General features: G+C 40.7%; 1 protein-coding gene across 1 annotated transcript in view; it reads left to right on the forward strand.

Annotated features, from left to right (window-relative positions):
• The window catches only part of LOC111951684 (DNA nucleotidylexotransferase-like), a 146,713-nt gene that overhangs the window by 53,825 nt on the left and 77,740 nt on the right, over nt 1-15,148 (forward strand). The window contains exons 5-6 of the mRNA XM_070434881.1: nt 4,673-4,744; nt 4,970-5,093. Coding sequence (XP_070290982.1) covers nt 4,673-4,744; nt 4,970-5,093 — 196 coding nt within the window. The remainder of the gene's footprint in view (nt 1-4,672; nt 4,745-4,969; nt 5,094-15,148) is intronic.

The raw sequence follows: 15,148 nt of genomic DNA on the forward strand, positions 1-15,148 counted from the left end.
TGGTGTGGAGGTGCTTTGCTGGTGACACTGTCTGTGATGTATTTAAAATTCAAGGCACCCTTAACCAGAGTCAAAGATAGATCTAACCTTTGGTTTTCTTCAGAGCTATCTCAGCTCATTGAGATAAGAAATCTCGCCTGAGCCAAAGCAAGGAAAATTGTACTGGCAATCTTTCAGACAACTGAGAAACAGATTTACTATCTCGATTAAGAAAGCTAAATCAAGCTACTTTTAAGCTCTATCTCTGACTCTGCTTGTGATCCTTCAAAATGTTGGACAGTATATGCACTGAAGCATACAAGTTCTGTCTGACTTTGGCATCATAACTGAGAATGGGATAAGTGATGCTTTTAATCATCATTTTATCTCGGTAGCCTTTTTATTTGAGAGAAACTGTGGTTTAATTGACCCTGGTCAGTCAATCAATTGCTCTTCCCTCTGCCCGCCTCTAGCTTACTTGACGGTTAACCCGCCAACTTCTAGTGAATCTTTGTTTTCATTTCAACAATTTACTACCTGTGATGTGCTAGATGCCTTGCTTAAGATTAAAGTTTTAAAAAATCAGCTAGGGCTGATATGCTTGATCCATTTTTTGCTTCAGCTCTCTGCCCCCCTAATTGCTGTATCATTAACCCATACTTTTTACCTGACAATTATATCTGGTACTATCACCTAGGCTTGGAAGGTGGCCCATGTACTCCCTCTTCACAGAGGTGGTGACCCTTGTGACCTAAGTAATTAATGGCCTATTTCTAAACTTTGTTGCCTAGCTAAGATATTAGAATCCTCAATTCATTCTCAGCTAAGATTGTTCCTATTTTTGAAATATATTCTAAATGTACATCAGTTGGGTTTTACACCAGGTCGTAAGACTATCTCGGCTGCATCCCTAGGTATAAATGATGTGGTTAACTGTATGGATAATAGGCACCATTGTGCTGCCCTTTAAATGAACCTGTCAAAGGCCTTCAATACAGTTGATCACTCATTGATAATGCAGAGGGTATCCTCCATTGGCCTAGACTCGGCTAAATGTAACTGGTTTAAAAATGACTTAACAGATAGAATTCAATGTGTATCTACTGATAGTGTTAAATCCGTTTTTTTAGACAAAATAAAATGTGTCCTGCAGGGGTCAATTCTGAGCCCTGTACTTTTTACTTTTTACTGTTTACAATACCAATATGGGAAAATCGTAACCTGCACTTGTATGCCGATTATACTGCTATGTATGATTATAGTATGTCTTAATTGTATTACAGAAAAAAGTAATTGACCTGAAATGAGTTTTGAATGCAGGTGAAACTAAGTACAGTGCCTTCAAAGTATTCACACCCCTTGACTTTTTCCACATTTTGTTGTGTTACAGCCTGAATTTAAAATGGATTACATTTAGTTGTTTTGTCACTACACACAATACCCAATGATGCCAAAGTGGAATTATGTTTTTGGAAATTTTTACAAATTAATTACAAATGAAAAGCTGATAGGTCTTGAGAATTCAATCCCTTTTTTATGGCAAGCCTAAATAAGATCAGGAGTAAAAATGTGCTGAAAAAGTCACATAGTATGTTGCATGGACTCACTATGTATATAATAATGGTGTTTAATATGGTTTTTGAATGACTACATCATCTCTGTACCCCACACATACAATTATCTGTAAGGTCTCTCAGTCGAGTAGTGAATTTCAAACACAGATTCAACCACAAAAACCAGGGATGTTGTCCAATGCTTCGCAAAGGAGGGCACCTATTGGTAGATGGCTAAAAAAAGCAGACATTGAATATCCCTTTGAGCATGGTGGCGTTATTCATTACACTTTGGATGGTATATCAATACACCCAGTCACTACAAAGATACAGTCATCTTTCCTAACTCAGTTACTGGAGAGGAAGGAAACCACTCAGGGATTTCACCATGAGGCCAATATTGACTTTGAAACTGTGATAGAAGAAACTGAGGATAGATCAACAACATTGTAGTTACTGCACAATAATAACCTAATTGACAGTGTGAAAAGAATACAGAATACAAATATTCCAAAACATGCATCCTGTTTGCAACACGGCACTAATTAACTTTTTGTCCTGAATACAAAGTGTTATGTTTAGGGCAAATAAAATACAACACATCGCTGTATATCACTCTCTATATTTTCAAGCATAGTGGTGGCTGCGTAATGTTATGGGTATGCTTGTAATTGTTAAGGACTAGGGAGTTTTTCATGATTAAAAATAAACGGAATGGAGCTAAGCACAGGCAAAATCCTAGAGGAAAACCTAGGGGGTACGAAGTTAACATATGGAATTGCTTTAAGATGGTCATACCATGGATCATTTAGCTTTTTGATTTTGAATTTCACGACCCCTTCAGGTATAAAAACAGTATATAAAAACATGTTTGAATTTGGCCTTTACTACTATAGCCAATAGAAACACATTGAATAACACATTCATAAATGGCAAGAAAGACAGTCAAAATATAAATAAAAAGGCTTTGAAGGGTCGACCTCTTAATGATCAGCTATGAAAAGCCAACTGACATTTACTCCTGAGGTACTGACCTGTTGCACCCTCTACAACTGCTGTTTTTGTTATTTGACCCTGCTGGTCATCTATGAATGTTTGAACATCTTGAAGAACAATCTGGCTTTAAATGGCCATGTACTCTTATGGCCATGTACACTCCACCCGGCACAGCCAGAAGAGGAATGGCCACCCCTCAGAGCCTGGTTCCTCTCTAGGTTTCTTCCTCGGTTCCTGCCTTTCTAGGGAGTTTTTCCTAGCCACCGTACTTCTACACCTCCATTGCTTGCTGATTGGGGTTTATGCTCGGTTTCTGTGTAGCACTTTGTGACATCTGCTGATGTAAAAAGGGCTTTATAAATACATTTGATTGATTGATTGATTCTACACCTAGGAGATATAAGAAAGCTCAGGAAATATTTTTGTTTTTTTGGACACATATTTAACCCTTTATTTTTGTTGGCACACAACTACCTCCATACTTCCATATGTTTGTATGGGTTACCTTCAGATGAGTCCTGTGACACTCGTCTCCCCTTTCCATAGAGTGGTCATAATAGTTTGTAGCCCAAACCGTTGGGACGCTACAGACGTTTTTGTGAGAAGACCGATTTTCGGGATGTTCCATGATCTGACAAACACCAATGTAGCTCGGTCACTTTCCACCGCAGATGCAGAAGGCAGGCAAAAAAACTGATATCTCTCGCTTAAACTGAAGGTGCACCAATAGACTCTTAAGGATGGACAGATTTTGATGGGGTGCGTCAATAGACTCTTAAGGATCTACTTGAAAATCTATCGCAAGTCCTGAATGATCAACAACCAATTTGACAGAGCTTGAATAACTTTTTAAATAATAATGGGCAAATGTTGCACAATCCAGGTGTGGAAAGCTCTTAGAGACTTACCCAGAAAGACTCACATTTGTAATCGCTGCCAAAGGGGATTTTCTAATGTATTGACTCAGGGGTGTGAATAAGTCTGTAAATTAAATATTTATATATTTCATTTTCAATACATTTGCTAACATTTATAAAAACATGTTTTAATTTTCTCATTATGGTGTATTGTGTATAGATGGGTGGGAAAAAATATTTAATTCATTTTGAATTCAGGCTGTAAACCAACAAAATGTGGAATACGTTAAGGGGTATGAATACTTTCTGAAGGCACTGTATATGTTGTTCTCTAAAGCTCATATAAATAACTCTGATGATTTAAACAACTTTGGATGGTGTTCATATTGATCATGTCCTTGCTTACAAATATCTGGGCATCTGGATAGATGAAAAGCTGTCTTTTAAAAAGCATATTGATGAGTTAGTTAATAAGCTGAGAATAAAAATGTGCTTCTTCAATAGAAATAGGTCCTGCCTCTCGCTAAATAGTAGAAAGCAGATTATTCAGTCGATGTTCCTATCGGTCCTAGACAATGGCGACATCATCTATATGAACACATCTGCCACTTCATTAAAGCTGCTAGATGCAGTTTATCATAGCGCACTGCGCTTTATTACGGGTGACAATTTTAGTACTCATCACTGCATTCTCTACCAGAAAGTTGGTTAACCCTCTTTGATGTCACGTAGGTTGATACATTGCTATGTTTTCATGTTTAAAGCCCTTTTACAAAAACTCCCACTGTACCTACCTTAAATGATTACTAAACTTTAGACTTGTCTGGTCTCGGGGATGGCTAACTCTGGAAATTCCTTTTAGGAAATCAGCTTTTAGTTTTCTGTTCCACAAATTATGTACAAATCTTCAAAATGTTGTTAAATTTGATGTGTTGGTGCCTCTAGGGCAATTCAGAAAGCTGATTGAGGACCTTATTACTGATGAATGCGCTTGTTTTTTATGATTGTGTTTTTCTTTCTGTTTGCGTTTTGTATTTATATTTCGATGCATATATTTTCTGTAATTTCTGTACTTCAGGTCTTATCTGTAAAAGAAACCTTGGTCTCAGAATGTCTCCCTGATAAAATAAAGGTTAAATAATAAAAAATAAATAATACATTTTTTCTAAAATGAAGAGCAATAAGCTATAGAAGTGTTTTTTGGGAAAAACCATAAAGGACTCAACAGAAGTTTGGAAGGAAAAATCAACATAGTAATGTAGTCAATTGTATTTTATTTTTTTACAGGAGATCCTTATATTTGGCCGCTCCTTTAAAGTTGAAGAGGTACAGAGTGATGAACGATATCAAGCACTTAAGGTGAGTGGATCAAAAGGAACTCTTTTCCATTTTATTGTGAAATTATTTTGAAGCTATAGAGACCATAGTTTAATTTGCTGTACATTTCCGCCAAATTATTATTTTATACACCATACAAATGCTGCCAGCAAGACTTAAATAGAACCTATACCAGTAATTCCTCCCCCCCAAAGAGATCCCATCTGACAACATGTTATTTTGAGTACATCAATGTTTTCTTGCCAGCTGTTCACCAGTGTGTTCGGGGTTGGACCCAAAACTGCTGAGAAGTGGTACCGCAGAGGGCTGCGCTCACTCAAGGAGATTCTGTCCGAGCCCAACATCCAGTTGAACAGGATGCAGAGAGCTGGTATGAACAGGACCTCCTCCCTTTGTTTTGATACCAGAACACTAATATGTAGCTGATCTAAAATGATCTTACTTTTGATATTGCCTTAATTGCAGAAAGTAGTCAACTCTGGTGGTTTCTCTATCTCTGGGATTGTATTCACAAAAGGTAGCGGAATACGATTCTATGAATAGGGAGGACCTGACCATAAATCAGCACTTCTAACCTGATACGCTTTTACAGGCCCCAGTCTCTCATTCTGTTAAGGTAATGTCCCAGAGTAGGTTCTATATCCGATGCTCTAAAAGTAGCAGTTGACCCCCAGACAGTTGGCACTTTACAGTGATAAGCTGAGACCGTAGGTGAAGTAACACAATGAAAACCTAACAAGGGGGATTCATAATGCAAATCAATGAGTTGTAGTTATAAAGAGTAAACCTTGTCATGGGACACTCATCAATCAGCTTGGGAGAGAAGGCCCTCATTAACATAAAGACCAAAAACATTCCCTGACTTTCAATATGAGGATTATGATTTGTTTGTCACATCATTGATGCAACACAGCAACAGAGTGAAATGTGACAGAATATTCTATCCCTACTTCTTTGCTTGGGAATTGGTTTCAGCTGACTGGGGGATCTTTTTAAGTTGATTAGCCAGGTTTGGAAGTGTTTGGCAAGCGGCCATTTGGGGTTAAGAGATTAAATACATTACAGTGGAGACAGATGGGACTGGGACATAGAGAGGAAAGTGGCAGATCGAACCAGCGCCTATGGGGCGATATGTGGACCAGAGTCAGCGGCACTACCACTTGACCAGACTTACTTACTGATTTTATTGTCCCCATGGGGAAATGTTGTCGCGGTGTCATGTACACGTTTAAAGTGGCGTTTAAATACAAAACAAAATTGGCAATACATCTTTCATAACAGTTACATACCAATAAAACTTTTTTTTTTAAAGACTAGCAACAAAAAAAGACTCCAGCATGCTTCTATAGCTTGCAATAATTCAATTAAAATGGCTTTAATTGTAAAACAAATTGTCAGCGATGTACAGAAAATACTCTGTAATGTCAAAGTGGAAGATTTATTGACATTTTTTGGGTGATAAATAAAACACAAATGTATCTTGATTAGATAAGTATTTAACCCCCTGAGTCAATACAAGTTAGAATCACCTTTGGCAGAGATCACAGCTGTGAGATGTCCTAAGTAAGACTCTAAGAGCATTGCACATCTGGATTGTACAATAGTTTCCCATTATTCTTTTAAAAACTCTTCAAGCTCTGTCAAGTTGGTTGGTGATCATTGCAAGATAGCCATTTTCATGTCTTGGCATAGACTTTCAAACTGTAACTAGGCCACTCAGGAACATTCAATGTTGTCTTGGTAAGCAACTCCGGTGTATATTTGGCCTTGGTTGGTTTTAGGTAATTGTCTGTTGAAAGGTGAATTTGTCTCCCAGTGTCTGTTGGATCTGTTGGATTTTGCCTGTGCTTAGCTCTATTCCGTTTCTTTTTGTCCTAAGACACAAAATCTAAATTTATCAGTTTAAAATGCAGGCTGTAATACAACAACATCTTGAAAAAGTCAAAGGGTGTGAATACTTTCTGAGGGCACCGTATATGGTATTGTACAGTACATAGCTTATTTTTGGGATTCTACCATTGGCTTCGCGAAGTCATAATAAACCATTTTATTTTCTGTTCTACAGTAATATCCAGTTACTAAGCAGTAATGACAACCAAATCTCTCCCGTTGTGAAATCACAGCAAAATCAAGATGGTGTACAGTGAGATTACTGGCTGACATGGAACAGTTTCCTAATCTTAGAGGAGAGGGAGAGTCAACATTTCAGTGTGGGGGTAGACGTAGGTAGGAGCAGAAAGATGGAGGCCAGGATTAACTGTGTTTGTCAGACTGGTGGGGAAAAGCCACAAAGATCGATTCAGTTTTCACTGTCAACAGGGGAATGGATTATTTCATAACCTTATTGATGCATGTCACATATACAAAGTGGTGCAACCTTGTTGGGGGAATAATAGTTGAAATAAACAACTTCAAAGTGTCTCAACAGACTAAAGGGCATTTCAACAGGTAATTTGGGGATTCTATGGACACTTTGAGAATGTACACTTGAATTATCTTAATTTTTTTTTACATTCTACCTTTTATCTTTTACCTCAGATTATTTTATATATGTGTCCATATTGTCGATGAGTGTCCAGTAGATGGACCACATGGTTCCGGATGTAATAGCCTAATGAAAAACAACAACAACAACATCTAATCGACAAGGATGTCATTTGAAAGTGAGGTGAGGCGAGGAGAGGACAGCCGAGTTGAGGAGATGCGAAGAGAAGACATTTGATTTGAGTAGAGGAGGGCCAGGCACGGGTCCTTGAACATCCATTAGGTGATATTCCCACTTATTGTAGAGTATTAGAGAGCTATTAGGTTGTACTTACGCGCCCTCTTTCTCAGTTGCTCTTGAGTAGTTTTTGTGAGAGAGAAACCTAGCACAGGGACTTCTTCTTAGCGAGAGTATAAAGTTCGGTAACACTTCATTTTAAGAGGTCCTTATTACAGTGTAACTACATGTGTAATTACAATAACAAGTATTGTAGTTAATTGTAATAACTCATAGTTACACTGTAATAACAATATGTAACTGATGGTAATTGCAGTCTGTAATTATAGAGGTGTAACAACAAATGCTTGTTACCAAGCTTGTTACAAATGGGCAGGTTACCACAAAATTCACAAATGTGTTTGTGTTTAGTTTCTTTCTTCTGTCACAAGATTGGACGGATACACTGGGTGTCTGGGATTACAAAGGTTGGAGGCTCACTGGGCTCTAATTACCTACCCGTGCGCACTCAAAATCTCTACTCAATGTTGTTGCTAGCACTTGCCCCCAAAAAGTGTACAAACTGGGTTAACTTGGTAGAGTTTACAATAAACCCACAAGTACACCACAGAGTACATGTAATATCTGCATAAGTAGAACATAATGACTAGGTGTTACACAGGATTTAGCTACATAAAATTAAGTGTGTCTTGAGGGGTACTTACTTGTAATTAATGTGTACTTATATAGTACATAACCCATCCTGACAAGCTGGTACTTATTTTTGTTAATTTGGTATTTTATTAGGATCCCCGATAGCTGATCCCCAACTATTCTTCCTGGGGTCCACATAAAACATGAAACTTGACATAATAGAGAACATTAATAGAGAAGACAGAACTACATATCTTTTTTAAAGGCACACGTAACATACAGTTGAAGTCGGAAGTTTACATACACCTTAGCCAAACACAATTAAACACAGTTTTTCACACTTCCTGACATTTAATCCTAGTAAAAATTCCCTGTCTTAGGTCAGTTAGGATCAACACTTTATATTAAGAATGTGAAATGTCAGAATAATAGTAGAGATAATTATTTATTTGAGCTTTTATTTCTTTCACCACATTCCCAGTGGGTCAGAAGTTTACATACACTCAATTAGTATTTGGTAGCATTTCCTTTAAATTGTTTATCTTGGGTCAAACGTTTCAGGTAGCCTTCCACAAGCTTCCCACCCTAAGTTGGGTGTATTTTGGCCCATTCCTCCTGACAGAGCTGCTGTAACTGAGTCTGGTTTATAGGCCTCCTTGCTCACACACGCTTTTTTCAGTTCTGCCCACAAATTTTCTATAGGATTGAGGTCAGGGCTTTGTGATGGCCACTCCAATACCTTGACTTTGTTGTCCTTAAGCCATTTTGCCACAACTTTGGAAGTATGCTTGGGGTCATTGTCCATTTGGAAGAGCCATTTGCGACCAAGCTTTAACTTCCTGACTGATGTCTTGAGATGTTGCTTCAATATATCCACATCATTTTCCTACCTCATGATGCCGTCTATTTTGTGAAGTGCAACAGTCCCTCCTACAGCAAAGCACCACCACAACATGATGCTGCCACCCCTGTGTTTCACGGTTGGGATGGTGTTCTTCTGCTTGCAAGCCTCCCCCTTTTTCCTCCAAACATAATGATGGCCAAACAGTTCTATTTTTGTTTCATCAGACCAGAAGAGATTTCTCCAAAAAGTACAGTCTTTGTCCCCATGTGCAGTCGCAACCCTGGCTTTTTTTATGGCGGTTTTGGAGCAGTGGCTTCTTCCTTGCTGAGCGGCCTTTCAGGTTATGTCGACATAGGACTTGTTTTACTATGGAAATAGATACTTTTGTACCTGTTTCCTCCAGCATCTTCACAGGATCCTTTGCTGTTGTTCTGGGATTGATTTGCACTTTTCACACCAATGTACGCGTCTCCTTCCTGAGCGGTATAAACACACCCATGGTGTTTATACTTGTGTACTATTGTTTGTACAGATGAACGTGGTACCTTCAAGCATTTAGAAATTGCTCCCAAGGATGAACCAGACTTGTGGAGGTCCAAAAAAAAATCTGAGGTCTTGGCTGATTTCTTTTAATTTTCCCATGATGTCAAGCAAAGAGGCACTGAGTTTTGAAGGTAGGCCTTGAAATACATCCACAGGTACACCTCCAATTGACTCAAATCATGTCAATTAGCATATCAGAAGCTTCTAAAGCCATGACATCATTTTCTGGAATTTTCCAAGCTGTTTAAAGGCACAGTCAACTTAGTGTATGTAAACTTCTGACCCACTGGAATTGTGATACATTGAATTATAAGTGAAATAATCTGCCTGTAAAAAATTGTTGGAAAATGTACTTGTGTCATGCACAAAGTAGATGTCCTAACCGACTTGCCAAAACTATAGTTTGTTAACAAGAAATGTGTGGAGTGGTTGAAAAACGAGTTTTAATGACTTCAACCTAAGTGTATGTAAACTTCCGACTTCAACTGTATCAATACATACACACAAACGATCTAGTTCAAATAGGGAAGAGGTGTTGTGCCGTGAGGTGTTGCTTTATCTGTTTTTTTAAATCAGGTTTGCTGCTTATTTGAGCAATATGAGATGGAACGAAGTACTATGTAATAATGGCTCTATATAATACTGTAAGCTTTCTTGAATTTGGGGACTGTGAAATGTCCCCTGGTGACATGTCTGGTGGGGTAAGTGTGTGTGTGTCAGAGCTATGTGTAAGTTGACTATGCAAACATTTTGGGATTTTAATGTTTCTTATAAAAGCAAGAAGTGATGCAGTCAGTCTCTCCGCAACTTTTAGCCAAGAGAGACTGGCATGCATAGTATTTATATCAGACCTCTGATTACAATGAGGAGCAAGACGTGCCTCTCAATTCTGGGCCAGCTGCAGTGTAACTAGTTCTTTCCTTGCAGCACTCGACAACACGACTGGATAATAATCAAGATAAGACAAAACTGACCTCTCCCCATCTTTACAACCATTGCATCTGTATGTTCTGACCATGACAGTTTATAATCTAAGGTAACACCAAGTAATTTAGTCTCCTCAACTTGTTCAACAGCCACACCATTAATTTCCAGTCTAGAACTTAGGGAATATTTGTACCAAATACAATGCTCTTAGCTGCCCTGCGATACACCATGTTTTTCATGTATAACAACATAGAAGCTGCCATTAAAGAAAACCCCTTCTAGTTCTATTAGATAAATTGCTCTGAATCCACAATATGGCAGAGGTTGCGAAGCCATAACACATACGTTTTTTCAACAAAAGGTTAAGGTCAATAATATCAAAGGCTGCACTGAAATCTAACAGTACAGCTCCCACAATCTTCTTGTTATCACTTTCTTTCAAACAATCATCAGATATTTGTGACAGTGCAGTACATGTTGAGTGCCCTTCTCTATAAGCATGCTTAAAGTCTGTTGTTATTGTCACGCCCTGACCATAGTAAGCGGTTTATTGTCTGTGTTGGTTGGGGCGTGATAGTGACTTGGGTGGGTCATCTAGGTGAATTTGTATGTCTATGGTGGCCTGATATGGTTCCCAATCAGAGGGAGCTGTTTATTGTTGTCTCTGATTGGGGATCATATTTAGGTAGCCATTTCCCCATGGTTATTTGTGGGATCTTGTCTACGGATAGTTGCCTGAGTGCACAACAGTAGCTTCACGTTTCGTTTGTGCTTGTTTGTTTTGTTTTGTTGAGATTCGGTTTATTAAAAATATGTGGAACTCTACTCACGCTATCGCCTTGGTCTATTCATTACGACGAGCATGACAGTTATTTTGTTTACAGAGAAATACCATTGCATTTGCTCAAACACCATTTTTTCCAACAGTTTGCTAAGAGCTGGCAGCAAGCTGATAGGTCTGCTGTTAGAATCAGTAAAGGCCGCTTTACCCCTCTTGGGTAGCGGAATGACTTTGGCTTCCCCCCAGGACTGAGGACAAAGACCTTCTTCTAGGCTCCGTAGAGAGTACCGGTACAGAGTCAATGTGCGGGGGCACCGGTTAGTCGAGGTAATTGAGGTAATATGTACATGTAGGTAGAGTTAAAGTGACTATACACAGATAATAATCAGAGAGTAGCACCAGTGTAAAAGAGGGGGGGCAATGAAAATAGTCTGCGTAGCCCTTTTATTAGATGTTCAGGAGTCTTATGGCTTGGGGACAAAAGCTGTTAAGAAGACTCTTGGACCTAGACTTGGCGCTCCGGTACCGCGTGCTGTGCGGTAGCAGAGAGAACAGTCTATGACTACATTTTACATTTACATTTTAGTCATTTAGCAGACGCTCTTATCCAGAGCGACTTACAGTAGAGTGCATACATTTTTATTACATTTTTACATACTGAGACAAGGATATCCCTACCGGCCAAACCCTCCCTACCGGCCAAACCCTCCCTAACCCGGACGACGCTATGCCAATTGTGCGTCGCCCCACGGATCTCCCGGTTGCGGCCGGCTGCGACAGAGCCTGGGCGCGAACCCAGCCCAGCCTGGGCGCGAACCCAGAGACTCTGGTGGCGCAGCTAGCACTGCGAAGTCCTGGATGGCAGGAAGCTTGGACCCAGTGATGTACTGGGTCGTACTCACTACTCTCTGTAGTGCCTTGCGGTCGGAGGCCGAGCAATTGCCATACCAGGCAGCGATGCAACCAGTCAGGATGCTCTCGATGGTGCAGCTGTAGAACTTTTTGAGGATCTGAGGAACCATGCCAAATCTTTTCAGTCTCCTGAGGGGGAATAGGATTTGTCGTGCCCTCTTCAAGACTGTCTTGGTGTGTTTGGACCGTGGACACCAAGGAACGTGAAGCTCTCAACCTACTCCACTACAGCCCGTCGATGAGAATGGGGGCGTGCTCGGCCCTCATTTTCCTGTAGTCCACAATCATCTCCTTTGTCTTGATCACGTTGAGGGAGAAGTTGTTGTCCTGGCAGCACACGGCCAGGTCTCTGACCTCCTCCATATTGGCTGTCTCATCATTGTCAGTGATTAGGCCGACCAAGGGCCCCCCTTGTTGAGGATCAGCGTGGCGGATGTGTTGTTTCCAACCTTTACCACCTGTGGGCGGCCCGTCAGGAAGTCCAGGATCCAGTTGCAGAGGGAGGTGTTTAGTCCCAGGGTCCTTAGCTTAGTAATGAGCTTTGAGGGCACTATGGTGTTGAACGCTGTGCTGTAGTCAATAAACAGCATTCTCACATAGGTGTTCCTTTTTTCCAGGTGGGAAAGGGCAGTTTTGGAGTGCAATTGAGATTGCGTCATCTGTGGATCTGTTTGGGACGGTATACCAATTGGAGTGTGTCTAGGGTTTTCGGCTTTAGGGTGTTGATGTGAGCCATGACCAACCTTTCAAAGCACTTCCCGGTTACCGACGCGGGTTCTACAGGGCGGTAATCATTTAGGCAGGTTACCATCGCTTTCTTGGGAAAAGGGACTATGCTGGTCTGTTTGAAACATGTTGGTATTACAGACTCCGCTAGGAAGAGGTAGAAAATGTCAGTGAAGACACTTGCCAGTTGGTCAGCGCATGCTCGGAGTACACGTCCTTGGTAATCTGTCTGGCCCTGCGGCCTTGTGAATGTTGACCTGTTTAAAGGTCTTACTCACATTGTCTACGGATAGCGTGATCACACAGTTGTCCGGAACAGCTGATGTTCTCATTGCATGTTTCAGTGTTACTTGCCTCGAAGCGAGCATAAATGTAATTTAGCTCGTCTGGTAGGCTCGTGTCACTGGACAGCTCGTGGCTGTGCTTCCCTTTGTAGTCTGTAATAGTTTGTAACCCTGCCACATCCGTTGAGCGATGGAGCCGGTGTAGAAAGATTCAATCTTGGTCCTGTATTGATGCTTTGCCTGTTTGATGGTTCGTCGGAGGGCATAGCGACATTTCTTATAAGCTTCTGGGTTAGAGTCACACTTCTTGAAAGTGGCAGCTCTACCCTTTAGCTCAGTGCGGATGTTGCCTGTAATCCATTGCTTCTGGTTGGGGTATGTATGTACAGTCACTGTGGGGACGATGTCATCGATGCACTTATTGATGAAGCCAGTGACTGATGTGGTGTACTCCTCAATGCCATCAGAAGAATCCCTGAACATATTCCAGTCTGTGCTAGAAAAACAGTCCTGTATCTTAGCATCTGCGTCATCTGACCACTTTTGTATTGACCGAGTCACTGGTGCATCCTGCTTTAGTTTTGGTTTGTAAGCAGGAGTCAGGAGGATATAATTATGGTCAGATTTGCCAAATGGAGGGTGAGGGGGAGCTTTGTTCGCGTCTCTGTGTGTGGAGTAAAGGTGACCTACAGTTTGTTTCCTTCTGGTTGCACATTTAACATGCTGGTAGAAATGAGGTAAAACTAATTTAAGTTTCCCTGCATTAAAGTCCACAGCCACTAGGAACGCCACTTCTGGATGATTGCTTTCCTGTTTGCTTATTGCCGAATACAGCACATTGAGTGCGTTCTTAGTGCCAGCATCGGTTAGTGGTGGTAAATAGACAGTTACAAAGAATATAAAACTCTGGTTTTCTATAAGGAAATATTACAGTTTTTAAAACCCGTTGGTAGGATATACGTGCTCATAGCTCATCTGTTTTATTATCTAATGATTGTACATTGGCTAATAGGACCAATGGTAAAGGCAGATTACCCACTCGCTGTCGGATCCTTACAAGGCACCCAGACCTACGTCGCTGATATCTCTGTCTCTTTCTCCTGCGAATGACTGGGGTGAGGGCCTTGTCGGGTGTCTGGAGTAAATCCTTAGCTTACGATTCGTTAAAGAAAAAGTATTCTTACAGTACGGGGTGAGTAATCGCTGTCCTGATATCTAGAAGCTCTTTTCGGTCATAAAGAGACGGTGGCAGAAACATTATGTTCAAAATAAGTGACAAAAAACGCAAAAAAACACAATAGCACAATTGATAGGGACCGTAAAACGTCAGCCATCTCCTCCAGCGCCATTATCAACATTCTTAATATCATCAATCTTGGCATTTAAAACAGGTTTGTCTTCTTTTTGTTGAATTTAGTCACATCATTTCTCAATTTGCATTAAGTCAGCGAGTCAGATGTGCAGCCAGACTTATTAGCTACTTCTTTTGCCCCATCTCTTTCAACCATACAGTTTTTCAATACATTAATGACACTCAAATGTGTCCTAATACTCGTTATGATTTCCCTGTTAAAAGAGGTGTGCTTTCTGGTGTCCTTTGCAGAAGTGTGAATTGTTTACCGTGTGCGTTTGTTTCATCAGTGAGTTTTCGAGACTTAGTGTTTGTTGTTTTTCCAGTGTACTGTGATCCTGCGGCTACTGTTTATCAGTAAAGTATTTACGTTTATCCTTAACCACTGATTCCTCGTCTGGTCTCTTCTCTGCACCTGGGTCCCACCTCACCACGTCACAGCAGGCTTCTGCCAAAACATGGACCCAGCAGAGATCACCCAGATCAAGAATGTTGTAACCCACCATGGAGCACTGCTGGGGTGGCAGCAAGGACAACTCTCCCAAATATCAGAGACCCTCCGGAGACTTACCGACTCCCTCCAACCACAGTCCAACCTCATCCCAGGAGGAGCCAATGCCCAAGTCTAATCGCCCAGTGCTACAGGCGTCGCCATAGTTCCTCCAGGAATCCTGCCCTGGGAAGCCTAGATCCCAGCCCCCG

This window comes from Salvelinus sp. IW2-2015, linkage group LG25 (genome assembly GCF_002910315.2).
Source record: "Salvelinus sp. IW2-2015 linkage group LG25, ASM291031v2, whole genome shotgun sequence".
Classification (NCBI taxonomy): Eukaryota; Metazoa; Chordata; class Actinopteri; order Salmoniformes; family Salmonidae; genus Salvelinus; species Salvelinus sp. IW2-2015.